This window comes from Cariama cristata, unplaced genomic scaffold (assembly GCF_000690535.1).
Source record: "Cariama cristata isolate BGI_N322 unplaced genomic scaffold, ASM69053v1 scaffold13915, whole genome shotgun sequence".
Taxonomy (NCBI): Eukaryota; Metazoa; Chordata; class Aves; order Cariamiformes; family Cariamidae; genus Cariama; species Cariama cristata.
The window spans coordinates 26,249-46,149 of record NW_009618227.1 but is presented as its reverse complement, the minus strand read 5'-3'; the positions used below and the strand labels follow the sequence as shown (position 1 = coordinate 46,149).

The following is a 19,901-nucleotide window of genomic DNA, read 5'->3' as shown; positions in this document are numbered from 1 at the left end:
TAGTTATTCTGTAGAATTCTTTCCAGAATAGTTATTTCAGTGTGAACTGCCTTGTGAACACTTTGATTCCAAACGAAAAGTGCCTTTTTCTGACTGAATGTGGTGCAAATGTAGTATACTCAAATATTCAGAAGTGAGAAATCTCTTTCCAGAAAAGACTCTTCACATATGAGCTCACATACAATAAATGGTTCAATAATAATTCTCTTGGTAATGATACAAGTACATATTTTGCTTCAGTTCTTTGAAAATACCAAACAATAGGCTATGACATGTCCACAAAATTAAAAAAAAAAATCCTGTGTAACTTCACTACTCTGATCCCCTATTTTGCTCTAGCCTGCTGGCTTCACTATTGTCGCTTTACTATTTGGTTGCCTGCAGTCTATAACCACAGATCATCTAAAACTGTCTGATTCTGCAGGAAACTAGTAAGAGAGACTGCAGGTGAATCAATGCTTGCCTCCCATATCAACCTCCTGAAGTAAAATAATATGAAGTACTATACAGTGAAGAGATGAAGACATGAGCATGCCAGTCACTGTGAAGCAAGTAATTGTGAAGATTAAGTGATATTAACAAATCACTTCTAAACACATTTTATGGGTGCTAAGGGGACAGCTGCCGTGCCTGTAAATCTGACCTTCAATACATTTTGAATCAAAATAAAAATCTTCTGTGGGATTTATGAAATACAGACTTTTTTCTTTAATTAATTGCAGCAAATGTTTTACAAGTTGCAAGCAAGTCTCAAGATTTACTTTGTATATTTTCATCTTCCTCTGTTCTTTTGAATATACAATAGAACTGTGCACTGGAAATCTGTCCTGATAGATGTGCTGGCACAAAACCATGTAAAGACACATCTTGTGGCAAAGAAAACTTAAGCAGAGGAATTACTATCTTAATAGACTGAAGGACTGTTCTCTTCCTTCTTGTATTATTAATGTGTGATTTTTTTTGAAAGCCACCCTTATGGCCACTTTAATCTCTATGTCTTGGATGTAAAATGGAGATAAACGAACTTCCCCATCTTTGTGAGCTGTTTTGAAAGAAAAATTAAGTTATAAAGTTCCAGTTCCCTACCAGTCATCTTTTTGTCAGTGCATTCTTTCACTGACTCCCATCTCACTATGTAACTCAAAGGTACATTTCTTGTCATTTATTTCATAACTCAACATTACTCTGTCACTACTTCTCCTGGTTTCCCACCAACACTCCATCCCACTAATATATCAGCTTTACATTGAACTTCTCATCCTTTCACATCATTTGTCTGTATGCCTTTTCCCTTACCTTATCTTTCATATATTGCACATATTGTTCCGTATTTAAGCTCCTGTTGAAAAATTATTTCTTCCGGTGGAACTTCTAGTTGATGTACATTAACATGTATATTGATTTTAAAACTCAAAAGAGTACAATTTTTTTCTGTGTAGACCTGGCAAATCATCACCTCACTCATCCTTTCTGTATGTTGTACAAGCCAAAGATCCATCTTCTGTTTCTGCACTTTTCATATGATTCTAAACTTTTAATATTTTCTGTCTGCAAACTACTTCACCTTTATGGAAGGCTATGTTTTAAACAAACAGCTCTTGCACAGAGGAGTGCTCAAAACTCTGCATTGAAAAGGCAATTACATACAATCATGCAATTATGTTATGAAAGTTTCCATTCTGCATGATTTTTTTCTAAAGCTGTTATTCCTCCCTTTGGAAATTAGCATGTCAGATTCACCAACTGTAAAAAGAAAGTACAGAGAACACCACATCAGTAACAGACTCCTTTCCTGCGTTAAATTCCTTGGAATGAGAAGAAATGACCAGGTAGCATTAACTCTAACTTACCGTACTTCCAACAAGACCAGAAAACACAAATGATTATGAAATTAGAATCTGCACAGTAATCTTTTGGGTCATCTCTGATGTATGAGTCTGTGTCTATTTCTTGGTCACGTTATTGTACAGACTGTCCTATAACCTCCTATAAAAACTTCTGACAATTCAAAAAAAGTGGGGGTAGAACACTGAGGAGTTTGTTTTTCTAATTCTGGATTAAATAGTTCTTATTCTATTATATATTTCAGTCATTGGATTAAGTTAGACTGAAAAAAACTACCATGACATGACAATGTTATCCAGTGAATTATAATGGGGTTTCTCTCTATATAAGATACTCTCCCCTACTTTAAATCCTTTTTCATTACAATTCTGACACAGTCCGTAATTCAACTGCAGTAATATGGTTAAAACATAAAGCTGTAATTAATAATCTCAGGCCACTCTCTTCATAGGAAGTAAGTATATTGAAAAAAAAAAAAAAGTAGCATAATTGAAATAATATCTAACTACAATGAACATAAAATAAGGCTACTAACCCACAGCATGAATTGTTCCTCTATGCTTCTTCGAAATCTTGCTTGCCTTAACTATATGTAGAGCATTTTCTTTGAACTGCAGTTCACAAAGTCTTTCAAGAAGAACTGTCATTTCTTCAGTGATGGTATCCAGATAAGTTTCATTAATAAACTTTAATGATGAAGAAGGATCAATAGTTCCACTTAGTATATACAAATCCTCTTTTATCATTGTGCACAATGTGGGTATGGAACTTTGGTAACCATGAACCACCTTATCAAAATTTGTTTCACCACAACTGGACAAAATACAGTTCTGCAGAAGATCGCAAACCAGTTTATTCTGCATATTTTGATACTTTGTTAAGACTTCTGATTCAGGATAAAGAAACAGAAGTTGTTGTATGCACTGAGTTTTAAACTCCATTTGTTGTTGTAAAGCATTAGTATTTGTTTCTTCTTGACTTTGCAGTTTATTTACTAAAAATCGTCGAAGATGCAATCTCACATCATCCCAGAGAGATTTCACATCCATAGTTGAATCATCCTCAATGGCATGAAGGGAAGATGTTAACTCAAAAGATGTCCCACTTGGAGTACAGGGAAATGAGACACCACACTCACTAGAGAGATCCATAAGGAAGTGAAGTATCATTTCTTCTTGATTTTGCTCATTCTTCAGCAAGCTTTGCTAACAAAGGTAAATCAGACAGTATTTTAGAAATGTTTTGTTAATTCTGGTTCATAAAATGAACAGCTTCATGCTAGTGTACCAATTGTTTCCAATGCCAATTATCTTACCAGCAAATAAGAGACTCAAACAAATTGCTATATAAACAACAGAAATAACAAAGCTTATTTTCCCATGGATTTATGTATCAGTCCATCTCCTTGTTTACTTGCCCCAGTAACTCACATTCCTCTTCCCATCTTTCTTACATCCTCAACCTCTTTTGTCAATCAATTCTAACCCAGAATTCAAAGGAAGGCTTTGGAAAGCTCATTAGGTAAGCGTTGGCAGCCTGTTTATTGTGGTCCACACGTACCTCTTTGAAAGAACATGGTGTGAAAAATTTACACAGATAATGACAGATTTTGGTCACAAAACCAAGACAGGAATTTATAAAATGAAACATTGTCGCTTTCTGTGTTTTGGCTCAGCAGGCAACCAACAAAAAGGCCATTCTAAGGATAAAATAATCTTCCCAGGACTCCCTTAAAGAATTAAAATTAAAAACTTCTTAAGAATTGAACAGGCTTAGATCACACAGGGCAGAAGAACAAGAAGCTGTGTATCCTGTCAAACCAAGATGCAAACTGATACATTATATAGCGACCTCTAAATACATCTCAGCTATATGGGCTGGAGAAGAACAAAGAAGCCAGTTAACAAAGTAGGTGAAGTCACGTGGATGCATGTATTGTTCCTACTTCATCTGAGTCTGAAGAGCTCCATCTTGGTCCAGGGCCAGGATCTCTGACCTTAGAGTTGCTTCAAGTTCAAGAGGCCATGCAGCAAATAGCACGTCCTCTTGTCACAGCTCAGAGCTTTCTACCTGGCCCAGAATGCCACAAATTTAAACAGCACTCTGCAGCTTTCCTTAATATCTATGAGACGAATCATTGACATGAACAAGGTGCGTCCAATATATGAGCAGAAGACAACCCCAAAGTCCCATGGTCACTGGACACCAAAATCTTCTTCTCTCACAGAAAAAAAAAAGTGTGCCCGTTACAAATCCATTTCCCACATCCTCAACATTTTTTCTACTGCAGGTTGGCTTTGGCTACAGTGCTAGGCCAATCAACTTTTTATTTGCAAAGACCTGCTCTCAATCCCCCAGCTGCACTAGAGCTGACTACAGATTTCCCCATCATCCCCAGTCACAAGAAAACTGAAATTGGTGAAATTGGTGTTATTCTTGATTTTCTGGGTTTCAGGAACCAATAGGCAAGCCCTAGGTGAATCAGGATCACTTGGTCCCCCACCTCCTCTCGCTGCTGTCCAACAGAGAAAAGCATTGTGGCATATCACATAAGGGTAGTTCTTTCCACTCATGTCTTTTATCTGAGTCTCCCAGCTATACTCCATCCTATAAAGTAAGGCTGGTAAAGAAACCGTCGGCAACCTTCCACCTTCAGAAATACTCATTTATTTAACCTACAGTATTTGAGGAAATAATTAGTTTTGTTTCTTTTCCCATTTTGAAAGAGAGAAATAAATCAAATTTGAGTATGGTATTGCATAAATATAATAAATTCTAAATACAAAATGTTCAATTTTTCTACTGTAGCAAGCTTTTATCAATAGATAATTTATAAAAATATAAATTATAAAAATATAAAAGACAAAATTTAGAGCAAAAACTTCAGTGGATTGTGGGGTTTTTTTTCCTCAAGTCACAAAAATTTTCAGTATCAGATCTCCTATTCTTTTTTCTGGATGATTCAAAACTGTTGCACCCTTGCGGGAGAAAACAAGAGTTTAACCTTCCCTTCTTATTGCCCTAGATAATTTATAAAAATATAAATTATAAAAATATAAAAGACAAAATTTAGAGCAAAAACTTCAGTGGATTGTGGGGTTTTTTTTCCTCAAGTCACAAAAATTTTCAGTATCAGATCTCCTATTCTTTTTTCTGGATGATTCAAAACTGTTGCACCCTTACGGGAGAAAACAAGAGTTTAACCTTCCCTTCTTATTGCCCTGTACTCCGGAGTGCTCTATGATGAAAATCAAAAAATAAAATACTTGCACCACAGTAGATAATTCTGAAAAAAAGACAGAGAGCCTGACTGCCTCCCATAAAGGAAAGCCTTAAAAATAATAGTCTAGCTATTTTTCTTCCATTTTACATCTTTATTTCAGAATGCTTCCTATGAATTTTTTTACTTACAAGCAGGAAATGCATGTGGAAGACAGAATAACAAAGGAAATTATCAGTAAAATATCATCCCATAAAAGCATGTGCATGTGACAGAAATATGTATAACTAGTTAAAATCTTAAATCATACGCATCAACATGCATATATATAAGGCCGATTTGATTTTCTTTTATTATCTATTGAAGTATGTTACGAAGTTTTGTGGCCCCCAAAAGAATATGTCTTAGTGTGTAAACTGAAACCCTAATCACTAACCATTGTGTTGAAGAGTTGAGTCTCCACCGGTAGAGCTCTGGAGTTTAAAGGTTAATTTTTTTTATTAATCATGCACAAATACTATATTCTGAAATGAACAAAACAAGAGAAGCTGTCAAAACAGTGAACATCACTGATACTTTTGGATGATGAATTCAAAATGTCTTCCAAGCAAATCCCTACTGCTGTTTTTTAAGGTTAGGCAGAAACATTTTTATTCATGAAAGCCAATAAGAATCTAATTATTGTTTCAAGCCCTTTGCAACTTAAACTAAAGCATTAAAAATAGGGAGCTTGCAGATGCCATCTTAGACTTAGTGTTACTCAGAAAAATGAGCCCCTGAAGTGAACTTTGAAGCTCTGAAAACACAGTGTCATGAAGTCTCTTTGAACATTGCCTATATTGACATAGGCTTTTCTATTTAAAAATTAACCTGTAAAAATACTTCAAAAGACGATGCCAAAACTATTCAAGAGAAAAAGATCCAAATTAGTATCCAAAGGTTTTAGAGAAGCATGAAAAGTTCTCTTACAAGCACAGAAAATTAGAGACAATAACATACAGCAAAACATTTGTAGTCTATCAACTGGACTCCTGTCTACTATAGAGTATTATCTATCATATCAACAAACAAATCCAGTAAGATGAAGATTTTGTTAAAAAAAGATTTTGTCATTAGTTTAGCAGGAACCGAATTTAATGAAGATGTGTTCAACATATTCAGCTTTTAAATATTTAGAATTACAAAACAGTACACAGAATGATGAAATTTCACATAATTAACATTTTCAGGCTTCCTGAAGAACCTCGCAGTATTTCCACGAGAGTTCAGAAATGCATGAGAATACTGTGCTAACAATAAACCTAAATACAGCACATCAGCCAAAGCACATACAGAACTTTGCACTGTTTTTTAATTGTTCTGGCAGTTTAAAAGATAAACAAAATCCCTACCAAAATAAACATACATAATAAAAGATAACAGTGAAGAGGGATATTGTCCTGAAGTAGAAGGAAGGTTACTGTTATTGAAGATGTATTATATGATACTTAATTAAAAGCATGCAAGTGAGAAATTAAGTCAACTAGGTAATTAGTTCAATGGATGGAGATACACATTTAAGAAAGGTCAGATCGTAACCATCTCATTAATGCTGAATATTATTGAATATCGTTTACTGCAGACCTGTTTATGGAGCTAAAGGTTACCTACTGCGAGTATAACTTCTTACAGATGGGTTGTCTATGCTAATACATAAACACTTTTCATCTGTAGTCTCATCTACATAACAGGCTGGATTATCTAAGAAGCCATCAGCCTGGAAACAGTGATGTCTAAGTTCCTGAGCTGCACAGATGTTTTCCTGATAAACTGTGCAGAATAGAGACTTTAAGGCTTCTCACACGTTGCTGTCTGTTTAGCAACTTGCCACAGAGCCATTCTCAAGGCTTAACTGGACTCTACGGCCCACAGCCAGACTGTCATGCAGTCAGTAAGCTCCTGGGAAGCTGAAGAGCTAGAAAGCACATTTTGTGTAAGATACACCCGAAGTATTCCAGAGATGGGGACATTTTGGTGTTTCCCAAACAAATGCCGCCACCTGGTGTTCAGGTACATGGCTTGAACAGACCTTGGGGGAAGGAAGAAAGCAGGGAGTGGACACAGGTCAGTCGTCGCTGCCATGTCCTCTTCTCAGCAGGTTTAAGTAAGGATCTAACTGGACTAAGAGGAGTAACAAAAAAACCTTGTAAGTCAGCACTTTCTGGGGTCCTCTCATTTTGTCTAGATCAGGTACAACACGTAGCATTTCTCTGACACCCCTGAGTGGCGTGATTATTAACAGCAACATTCATACTGATCATCTGTGTTACGAAGGGGACTAAATCACTTCTTCACCACATGAACTTTAAAGACATAGTGTTTCTAGAGATGACTTCCTCATTTGACACAGCTTAATACCCAGTGGATACAAGGCTGACTGAAAGATCAAGTTTTAAGAGTTTTAAGAGTTAAAAAAAAATGAGAGGCGATTTGATGAAGCTTAAGCTGTACCCAGGAGATAGTCCCAAAGGAGAAAACACTCTACTTCTCCACAGCAGTTTTCCTCTGCCAATACAGCCAATCTTAGCCTAAAGGTGTTCATGTCCTACAACTAAACCATGACATGGAAGTGACAAAGAACTGGATACTGTTTATTTGTTTTGATACTCATGTACATCACATGAACACACATATATACAGTTTTATACCTAAACTCGCAGGCTGTCTTTTACTCAGCTCTCATCCTTCACTCATCTAGCCAATTCAATTTTCCAGACTTCCATTTCCATACATATATTCTAAGGCTAACTTTTAATAAAAATTTTGGATAAAAATGCCTTCTAAAATGATGGAATTTTTCATTGAAGTGAAATTTGATTTCTGGTTATGTCTGGTTGTACATCTTGCTAGGACAATGGATGTAGCTCCCACATTTCTAATTAGAAAAAGTAGATAGGAAGTTAATACTTAAATAATGCATAAAGGACAATAATTGTATTAGATGCATTAAAGTCACACTGATAAAAGTGAAGAACAAGCAATAACAGTAACAGCCTCGGTGTAGACAGTAACTTCAGATGTCTTTTACCAACGTGTTTATAAAGCAGTCCTAGCAGTGCTGGGCATGTGGTACTATCAGTGAAAAGATTTTGTCCCAAATTTTCCTATTTAAGGCCAGCTCAAAAGGAAACATAACCTCCTGATGTGGACATAAAACCAGTACTAAGCCTTATAATAAAACTTCTGAATTATCCTCACCACAGTGAAGACTAAGATGAGAAAACTAATTATCCCCAACCCCCACCCCTCCATCATATAACCAACTTTCCCAAACATTGAAATTTTTAGTAAACAATTTTTACCAGGGTCCTAAGGAACTCCATCAGCTCTCCATGGTGTGTAGGAGAAGGTCGGAGAGAACTAAAATTGCAATTGTTTAGCCACTGAAGGCAGTCAGTTGTGCTTTGTAGTATTTCATCGGCACATATTTCATTTACTTCTGATTGCAGGTCCTTAAGACACTGTTCTATGCTAAAAAAAAAATAAAAAAATAAAAATCACAGGATTTTTTTCATCAGCTGGAGATAAAAGTATTTTATATATTCCACATTTCACAAAGAAAAACCACTTCAAATTAATGTAACACTAGTCATTCTTCTTCACAGATTAAATTACTCTCACAAAATAAGGCCTGAATTTTCAGGATTAACATTTAAATACAGTTGAGCAAGAGCTAAAATAAATTTCCTTCAGGCCAGACTGTACCATCGTCACTAAGAGCAAGTACTGCCTCACTTCCCAAACGATCTTGTACTTTTAATAAAGCTGTCAGTGAATAAGACATCATCCAAGCCAAGATCTGGTCCTTGGTGCTTAATTAACTAAAGCAGAGAATATAAACTGAATCAACTACCATATTCAAAGGTGAATGTGTCATTTTGCTCCTTCAGCAATCAGCAGTTGTTTTATAATACATAACATGTATTAACGACTTCTTAAAGACCCATTGACATCACAGAAAATGCTGAAAAGAATTTTAGAGTCAGTTGTGCTGAGAAAGCAGATCTTTTCTTTCTTGTTTTTGTCATTACAATATTTGAAAGAAAACAGTTTGGTTTCAAGGAGCTCATCCACTCCTTAACATTCATCTAGAATCATAATCCTGTCTATGAAATCAAATGTGGCTGGTACGGTTATTACAGGGATTTCAGTTGCAAAAATCACAAGAACAACTGAATATCCAATTTTTTTTTTTTTTCTATTTGTGTGGACACTTACATGAAAACAAAAAAAAAAAGAAAAATCCAGAAAAAAAATCTAACTCTGTATCTTTTCCTACAAAAACACCTTTTCAGTATTTCAGAACTACTTTTTTTCAAAAGCAACGCTTAATGCTAGAAAAATAGCATTGACTAGATCTAGGTTTAATATAAGTAACGATAAGACTGATGTCAGTTTTGTTTTATTGAAGTGCAAAGTGATTCTCACTACTATTTTAATTTTATTTTGCAGTATATTAGTTATTCCATTTATGTTCTTACAGCTGATAAGGGATGCAGAGTTTAACACAAATTAAAATTTAGTTCTTTCTATCTCTGTAGAGTTATGGGATTAGAGGAGACTAAGCTCTTTACAGGTATTTCCATGTCAGATACTTTCGATCATACTACTTTCTATTTTCACGACATCAAGCAAACAAACTAGCCTATTATATTGTCACTTGCCTCTTTATTTTATAGAGAAGAAGTATGGCTCTTTTCCTTTAACTGCTCTCTAACATTTTCAAACTTGGCTAGTTTTGGCAAAAGAAGACAACAGAAGAAGATTAGAAGAGAGGACAGGAAGAGGAGAAAACGACGGCAGGAGGAGAGGCAAGAAAAGAAACTGGAAAACAAATCAATTCTTCAAGTGGATTACAAGCTCTGACAAAAATACGAAATTAAAGTGAACTTTTTTTTAATTAGTAACCTTGAATAAAGTTTTTTTATTTTTTTCCGCATAACTTCTCTGTGTGGAAAGATTAATTTTCCAGGAAGCACCATCTTTTCAGAGGAAAATATTTTTATTAAAAATATAATCTGCTTTGAATATGAAATTAAAAAAAATCTTAAACTACTTACTTAAACTACTAACCCATATCAATTTGTAACAAGAAATCAATTTGTAACAACAAATTTTTAAAAAAAGAATCTTAAACTACTTACTTAAACTACTAACCCATACCAATTTGTAACAAGAAATCAGTGACGAAAGACCATTCTGCATGTCACCCACTGACTATACTTCGTCATTTAATTCTGCCTGCATTACTGTTTTCAGCATGTGGGAGAAGTATTTATTTCATTTTTGACTGGATTTTCTCCTTCATTGAGTGATTCTATTTTTTTACAGATGTTATGCAATGTACCCTAAACTGCTACTAGTTGTCTTATTCTGATCAACAGCAATAATGTAAATTAGTGTCATCCATACCTTTGGGAACTGAGTCTGTTAGTTTGAATTGACATTTTAACAAAAACAGTGGAACAAAAAATAAGCAAACGATCACACTAAATTAAGTTCAGAGATAAACAGTAGTCCTTCTATTTTTAAGTTATCTACAACAGGCACAAAAGAGAGAAGGATATTTTTTCTGAGAATGCCGTCAAGACTTACCATCTATGATAGGTTTCGCTTTGTGTGTTTTGTTTCTTTAAAATACAGTACTAAATAATAACACACTGAACATGAAAACTGCATCAACTACAATTATAGAATGCAAGGACAATCATAAGAACGTTAAGCGCAGATGTGTAGCATTTTGAATGTCAGATAAAAAATACATAAATTGTTTCCAAAACTATGACTATACAACTTCTAAAAAAAATTTCATCAAAATAAGTAGGTCATTTTGAATAGCTCATTTTCCCATATTTATCCGTATTCATTAAGAATTACAGGTATATTTGTTTTATGCTTAAGAGACATGAGGTAAACCATTCAAAGTGTATCTACTCTATCCAAATTAAGTAACCACATTTTACAGTTGCATTATCTTCAGAAAGCAAATTCAGTAACTACGACTAATGCTAAATGTGTAAAAACATTTAAAGCTTATAAATACATGGGTGGCCTGTAAAACACTTCTATAAAATTGACTCAGAAGTCTTAAGACTTTCCTGAGCATGACTGAGTTCAAAATGAAGTGCACTGAAACAAGTATCTTCCCATCATCAAAGGACCTTATCAGGAGCACAAAGGACTGCCATGAAAAACAATCGCTCTCCGCCTGTGGCCCACTCAGGTTCCTGATGGGATAGCCCAGCCATGAATACCAATTCTAAACCTGACAAAAGATTGGCATGTATCTTTTTAACTTGTGAAACCTGTTCTCAGGACTATGAAACTAAATGCCTTGTTCATAAACCTTGACTCCTGGGACACTATCAAAGGCTTTTATTGTGGTGTGCTGATGTGTCTCATTCAAACATACCCAACAGATTACAGCATTGTGCATTGTAAAAGGGACTACTGTTGTTAGTCTGTGCCGATCTGCTTCAATTACAAACCAGTTTTTACATTCATCTTTGACATATGAATCTGTGTGCAAGCCAATAAACTACAACCTATGAATAGGCTACAGCCTTCTCAAGACCAGATATTTTGGTAATTTGTCCCAACACTGATAAGGGGATTAAGTGGACAAATTTCAGTGCCCCTCCCTGTAGGTACAAATCATGATAAATCTGTTCAATTTATTTAATCCTTTTATCCCAATAAAGTAAACATTGAATTAGAACTAAAACGGTTTTTGATGGAATAAAAATATTTTCATCCTGTTTACTTACAGCATACTGTAGGCAAACATGGTCTCAAAAACGTTGCTATTTCTTTTGAGTTTTTTGTCAACGCTTACTATTACAAGAACATGGTTAATTATAGGTACTTATTCCTTTGAACTGTGATATTAAATAAAATAATTAAGAATTTGGTTACCTCTGGAAAAAAAAAAAGCATTTTAATGTGTATTATCTGGGTTTAGAAAGCAATGATTTTAAATAAAAGACGGCGGCCAAATAGGATTAAAATTATTCTATCTAGGCTAATATTTAAAACTTTATAATTTCATATCAGTGTAGGGGAAACAGGACTCTGATTTCCTTTTTTAGAAAGGAAATGCACTGAACTTTTAAAAACAAAACACATACTTTTAATGTGAAAAGTGTGCTTAACGTATTTAATGAATTTTATTCTTAAAAGTACAATAACAAAAAGCCATATAAAATGCTAAATTCCTTTTTGCCTCCCAAATAATCCTCTTTCTTTAACTGCAAATATATTTTATTAAGTTCAGTGTTCCTTTTTTTAAACAAATTGAGGTATCAACCCAGATAATGTCAACTGACACTATACATGTACGATGGGAACATAAACTGTCTTAAAATCATATGCAGTCAATGGAAAAATACAACTATGTCCGTGTGCAACCCTATCTAAATCAGGAATACAAGATGTGGATTACAACAGGGATAGTTCAGTACTTAATGCTTTTTCCCTGTTTACTATTGTTAATTGGTTCTATGCTCCATATGTATGTTTTTTGAAATATCCTCTGAAACACTAAAGCTTATTGATAAGGTGAGGCATACAATTCATGTTTTAGGTCCTCAGGTACTAATGTTGAGACATTGGTGAACCTACCCAGAAGGTGCTTAATTCTGTTGGAAATTAGCCTATTGGAATTACATTAGAATAGCTGCTCCTAGCCAGATGGAAGGTCTCCAGGTCTCTGACAGTGGTCATTAGGAGATGCCAAAGAAGAATTAAAATAAAAAGGAAGAAAAATATGTTAAGATTTCTCAGAATATTTACATTGTCTCTAGCAGTTTGTGACACAAGGACTTAAATCAGATATGTCCCAATATTTAACAGCTCTCAATTAAGTTTTCTTCCACAGATGATTCCACTTTTCTTTGAACCTGTGGAACTGTTCAGACATAAACAGAAAAAAAAAAATAGTCAGCAAACTACTAAACAAGCAGTAGAGCATAAAAGCTCAAAGAAAAAAGGAACCTTTCTCTGTAGCAAAGAAAGCTGATAGTTACGCTTATATGGATGTTTGTAAAATTGACTGATTTTTCAAGAAAGAAATCTTTAGACCCACAGGAGGAGTATCTTAAGCCTTTGTGGTCACGTCAGTGCTTGTGGTTAGTACTACTGGTATACCATTATGCCCGTGAAAATCATTTCACTGAAATAGCTTCTCCTTTTTACAGGTGAGGCTTTTTGTTGTTTTGTTTTGGTTTTTCTTTCTTTTTGTTTTGTTTTGTTTGTTTTTTCCACCAAACTAAGAAAAGTTCTGTTATGTTATCTCTGTCCACGCTGAAGTGCTTTTCTGGAGTAGCATGTCGATACCATTTGGTAAGTATTCCCACTTTAGAGAGACAGTCTCAATTTGAGAATTCTTAGGTGCTCTCATTTACTAAGCTAATGACAGTTTTTAGGAATAACCTATAAATGTGGAGAGACTGCTTTTCAAGTGGCTGCATCAATGGACAAACAGTTACAAACCAAGTACTATAATGGAACTGATAATGTAAGCTTTGTCATACTGATACATTATTTTGAAAAGCACAGTATCAAAATGAGAGTTGCTGTCTCCATATATCATTTTCCATTGCCTGGGATTACTATGAGTAAGTTGAAGGATGATCTTCTAACTCCTTTCAATTTCTAACAAGCACTGTTTCAATTTATTTTATATAGCACATGGAGCAGCCATAAAATGACAATGAGATTGGTTAAATTAAACTGCTAAGCTGTAAAGTGAAATTATCTTTCAACCTCACGTTACTTACGCTTAAGATCCTCATATTCATGGAGATCTGCTTTTAGAATCAGTTTACATGTCTTTTATTAAGAACAATTTGTTTTAAAACTAATAAAATAATTGTTTCCACTGTTTTTTGAAGCCAGAACCACTAACATAATATTACTTTGTTATTGTCATGTATATTCATTAAAAAGCTTGACTGCTAAAGATACAGGGCATTTTGTACAAAATTAGTCATGTAATTTGGAAACGTGTGTCAAGAGGACCTGCTGTACAATTCAAGTAGTAAAAAAACTTTGAGAAAGACTTTTATCAGTATAATTCCCACAGGCATTTCCACTGTTATGTTTTCTCCCATGATGAAACAAGCATTCTGTTTTATTTCACGAAAGCTGACCTGCCAAAAAGGAAATACTAAGAAAATTTCCCATGATCTACAGACAATTTCATGAGGTCATTGCTGATGTCTTAGCACTACCATGTGTTAATAAACAACAACTTAACCAAAACCATACATTACTTATTTTCTAGTAAATTTTAAACTGCTAGATACAATCTAACTGAAAAAAAAACAAAAACCTATAAAGATGCATGCAAAGAATGTTTTCATAACCTTATCTTGAATAGAAACAAGAGATTTTACCAAAAAAGGCTGTTTATCATCTTGCATGTTACCGCAACACTTATGATAACCTACAATAACACTCATGGTAGAATGTATCTCTTAGAATTTCTAAAATTCGGAAAAAAATGACATTATTATAGTTCCAGACCTATAATGTTTATAGTGTTCCATTCTAGTTTATCTGACTGTCAGCTTATTCTTTCTGGCATGTCCGTTTTTTTACTCTGATTAACCCAACTGCATAAACAGATGAAATTCCTTTCCTATTTTATGTTCTTTACAATGGTGACCTCAACAGCAGAAGAGAAAGTCAGAAAGTAAAGCTGCTACTGCTAATAATATAGGTTTTGTTACCACCTCATATTTGTGTGTATGTTACTGGGGTTTTTTGCATAGTTGCACTATATTATTCTCTTATTCATATTTTGTATGTAAGTTCTATTCAAAATAAGAACAATAAGAATGAAGTTAAACATTATTTTGTAAGTAGCAATACAAAACCCATGAAAGACAGACTACAAAAACTTTATCTCTTTAGAAAAATCCCATTCAGACAAATATGTCTTGATTCTTGTTTTTAAAACCAGCAATTTTTTAAAATACCAGTCTGAAAGTTACAGGCTTATTATAAAGCTAAAAACCATGAAAAAATTCACTGCCTCAAATTATTCTTATTGTAATCTTGGACCTTAAAATGTAAAACAAAGACTCGGCACCTGCTTCAAGGACTTTGCAAACTACTTTGAATCTCTAATGTAGCTACTTAGAAAAGATATCAACAGAAACTGTAAAGTAACTGTACCATTGACACCAGAAAAAACTAGAATGGCGACAACTTTGCTGCATCTCAGCAAGAGAAAATTACTCAACAGCTTGACCATATGAGAATCGTCAGTTCCAACTGAACCACTGCCTACCTTTAATTTCCAATCTTATTTTAAAGATACTGTTGATTGAGATATTTCAGTCCACAAGATGTAAGTTTTGTCTTGATAAGTTATTTCAGAAGACTGACAGTAAAACATAGTAGGCTTTCAAATCCATTGACCAAAACATGATAGTTACAAATAATGGCTAAAAAAGCCACTGTCTCATGTACTGTCATATGAAATGAACTGGGATATTTTGCAGTGCAGAGACCTGATTACAGCTTCTGCAGATGTACATGACAGCTAACTACCTAAGACACTGACACAATTACAATCACTGTATATTGGAGTAAAGAACCTGCATGTCTATTAAAATAGCCAATCTCTGAGAAACTCTGTGTTGTCCAGCTTGCAAGGTGACAGGAAACAACTATCCCAAACTCAGTGATCATGCATGAAGACAACACAGGGTGAATAGGAATAAAATTACGTTCCTTTCTCAGTTTAATTACTTATTCCTAGCACTTAGTCCAGGGCAGTGAGTAGACAGATACTATTTTGACAAAGATTTTAGTAACATTATTCTACTATCTTTGTAGGTACTGAACTCTCAACTAAATACTACAGTAATGCACTGTACAGCAAGCAGGTTACATTCACACAGAAGAGTCAAATTCTTTTTGAGAGCTGTGATAAATATTAGGTCCAAGTAAAACAGAAAGAATTATCAATTTTAGTCCTCCTATCAGCCCTAGTTTGAAATTCTCCCAAATACTCAACCACTATTAGGATTTTGGATGGAGATGCCAAGACTTTGTTAACCCTCTTGAATAACAGGAAAGTGAGGTGTAGCTGCTTCCTGAAAATTCCAGAGAGGAATAAGCCAAGATCTTCTTTAAAATAAAAGAAAAAGATAACTCTTGCAGCACATCCCAGTTCAAAAACATATATCCCTTGCACACTCCAATTCTGATAGAGGAAAATGGAATGACAGCAGTGCTTAATACCCTGCTCGAAACTCCTCCATCCCTTTGCTTAAGGTATTGATAGTGGGAAGTATTTCTATGCAAATCAGCAAAGTTACGATCAACAACTGGAAAATGTCATACTAATCTTTATTGAGGTACATTCCAGATAGTCCTATTATTCCCAAGTTAAGGATCTTGTTAGTTGCTCAAATAATGATTACTATTTATATTGAACAGTTATGGGACAAGATGCAATGCTGTTAAGCACTTATTAGTACTGACCTTACTGGAGCTCTCCAAAAAAGACCTTCATCAAAATCTCACATGACTGAATTACTGTTAATTAGAGAGAGGATCAGATTGAAGTTGATCAGATTGAAGTCAAATTAAGCCTTTGTGAAAAGCCTCACAAAGATATAGTCTCCAGTGTACTGTGGAAATACAATTATTAGTAAATAATTTTGCTGAATTCTGAGTAATTGTTCTGTTGAAGAAGACCTAGAATATCTCACACAGTCCTACAGCCTCATAGAATCTGTCATCACTTTAGCACCACTAAAAGGCAGCCAAACACTGAAGAATGAACTGAATACACACAAAAAATCAACTGCTGAAGAGATTCCATGCTTACAATCACTTTCAAGTTACGCACTATAAGGTTGGTTTCAAGCTCTGTACCTTATTTTCTGCTTACAAGTATTAAATATCAGCTGAAAGTTTAGGTCTGTGGATGGTTCAAAAATTAACTCTTACTAATTCTTATTCCTCCAATTAGGAAAAAAAAAAAATCCAGACTCAGTTTTGATAAACAGTAAAAGTCAAAGCAAATGTAAGGGGAAAGACTGAAGACAAATGGTTGTCCTGATGAAATTATGAATACAACTTCATGCTTTAGAATACCCTAGACTATCACTACATATAAACCTGGCCAGCAATAACAGTAACTTTGGGCGTTCATATTCACCTGCTTCTACAAACTACGGTAAAAATAAAATTAACATTCAAGTGTAATAAGAGCTCTGTTATATAACAGTGAATGAATGAACCACTTACTCCCTTAAAACTTACAAATAAAACAATTTTGCACAGATGCTCTTTTTTTTTTTTTTTTGTTATAGCACCAAATAGAATTGGCACAATACAAAAATACTGAAGGTAATTGAACTGCTCGAAAGCATATCTGATTTGTCATGTCACACAATTTTATAAAAGCTATTCAGTTGGAAGGCAATAAATGAGTACTCAAGTGATTTACACACTTTTGGCTCATAATTTTTTACACAATGTTTTATTTTAAAAAATATATATATATGCTGTATACTATTATGTTTATTCTCTGTAGTATAATAAAATCATAAATCTATCTGATGAAAAATGGATTGTATTCCAATTGTATCACCGTAGCTCATAGAGCTGCTCTTATCATACCACTTACAAAGATCAATGGTAACTTGAAAATGATTTCATTCCATGCTACCTCTAATATATTAGCAATAAAAGGACTCTTTTTAATTTAAAAGTCACATCAGCTGCTGTCCATCTTCTTTTAAACTCCTCTCCATTTCTGAAACTGACATATTACAGGAGGAAAATATCACCTGGTAACTACAGGGCTACTTTCTGATTTTGCTTGTGAAAATTAGTTGAAAAACTACCTTAAGTTTCAATTCAGCAGAAATACAAAGCTGCTCCTGGCATGTGTTGCTGTGTACCACACCCTAATCCAATTTCCTGCTCTGCTTGGACAGAATATCATTTGGACCTTACAAAACTTACAGTGAAAGGCCCTTCTATTTTGTGGGACTATGCATCTAAGACAGGGACAGTCAGCCTTCTTAAAAATGTACAAACAGTTCCACCGTGATGATGCTAATGTAAAATGTAACATAAAAGGCTACCTTATATAAAGTACCATTAAAAGGAACAAACAGCTGGTCTGCTTTCCCACAGCCGAAAGTTTTCTCAAACAGCAGCATACATTTTACACACACGAAACCCAAAAATAGCAGTAAAGCATGCATTCCAAAGACTCATCTTGATAATACTCTAACTCTCAGGCTGGCTCTGCATAATGACAACAAATTCACTTTTATTTGGTAGTTGAAGAGGTAACAACACATCTGCCAAAAATGCTGATGGTGTTTCTTCCCAGATACACAAGACCACAGCAACTCAAAACTTAAGTACCTATAACTTTGTTATGACATCAACTAAAATCTGTGTAAGTATCTAAATTTCCCTGATGTCAACAGCTGGAAAACTGTAACATGAAATTGCACTATGCAGTGGACCACAATAGCATATTTCCCAGATCTTCACTATCATTGCTTTCCTGGGATTATTACTATCACAACTACATTTGTAAACATTAAGATTTTAAATGAAAATGTTCAAAACGTGAGGTAAGAGTAATATAAATAAAAAGCCTGAAAAATCTCTCAGCCTGGCATAGGCAATATAACAATAATTCAGAGATGATCTACATCAGTTTTCAGTGAGATACAGCAATGGTTTCACAGACCAAAGTATTTTAAAGGCGCTAAAGAGTTTAGCCACAGAACTCCACCATCGCTTTTCAAATAAGGCACAAAACCTTGAGCTGATTTTTTTGTTGTCATGCAAAAAATCCACATCAACAAAGAACTCTTTCAGTACTCCATTGTTTCTATAGCATTGATTTTTGGAAACCAGTATGTTACAAAGAAGGGGACAATGAAATACATTATAAAACAAATTCTAGTTGCAAAATCTTCTATTGCAGCATAACAGTTTTAACTGAAATAGGTAAAATAACAGCTTATATGAGAAAGATTGTATATATTAACTTACTTGCTTCTTCTACTTCCATTAAAAACGCCTAAAGAACATACTGAGTTCAAATTTTGCCTTTTTGTAAAATTCTGTAGCTTTTTCAGTGAATAAAAATTCTATCTCATAACTGTAGGAAATACAGCTGTCACGGGAATACACATTTTCTTCCTCCACTATCACACCTATTATAATAATTCCTAAGATTACGATGATTCAACTGTTAAAAATACCATACAGGGAAAGACTATAGTACAAAAATTATATGGGATTAAAAATTTGGTAAATGTTCAAGTGGTTAAGGTAATATTACTACTGAAATAATTATCAGAATTTTAACCTACAACTAGAAAGAAAGAAAAGCCGCATTATTTCTTTCTAAATGTAATGACTTTCACTAATATTTTGGATACAAAGAAAAGACTCTTTACCTAGAAGAGTTCTTCTTTATTTTTTCATCAAGATCACTAAGGATTTGTTGAAACTCCAATTCTCCAGGAAGGACATTTAACAAACAGTCTAAATTGGAAGAATCAAGAGAATACTCTCCTCCCCATTCCATTTTCAGAACCTGTAAAACAGATACAAAAAAGTGGTTAAATAATGAAAAAATTCAGACTAGAAGTACAAAAATATAAAACATTTTGTTCCTTGGAAATACTTAGATTAATAAAGGAAGTGTTTATGTAGGGAATTATAAAATCAGTGTTGAATAGTAAACCTTGTGCATGCTTCTGAGTAGAGCGCTACAGAGAGGGACACCTGTAAAATGAAA

General features: G+C 34.2%; 1 protein-coding gene across 1 annotated transcript; it reads right to left on the bottom strand.

The window, feature by feature from the left end:
* Nucleotides 1-2,375: 2,375 nt before the first annotated feature.
* Nucleotides 2,376-19,694, bottom strand: LOC104162121 (uncharacterized protein KIAA0825-like). Its single transcript, XM_009700774.1, has 3 exons — nt 19,558-19,694; nt 8,407-8,575; nt 2,376-3,050 (listed from the first exon to the last, which is right to left on the bottom strand). Exons 1-3 carry the CDS (start codon nt 19,686-19,688, stop codon nt 2,376-2,378), a joined length of 975 nt encoding a protein of 324 aa, XP_009699076.1. The 5' UTR covers nt 19,689-19,694.
* Between the last annotated feature and the right edge of the window lie 207 nt (nt 19,695-19,901).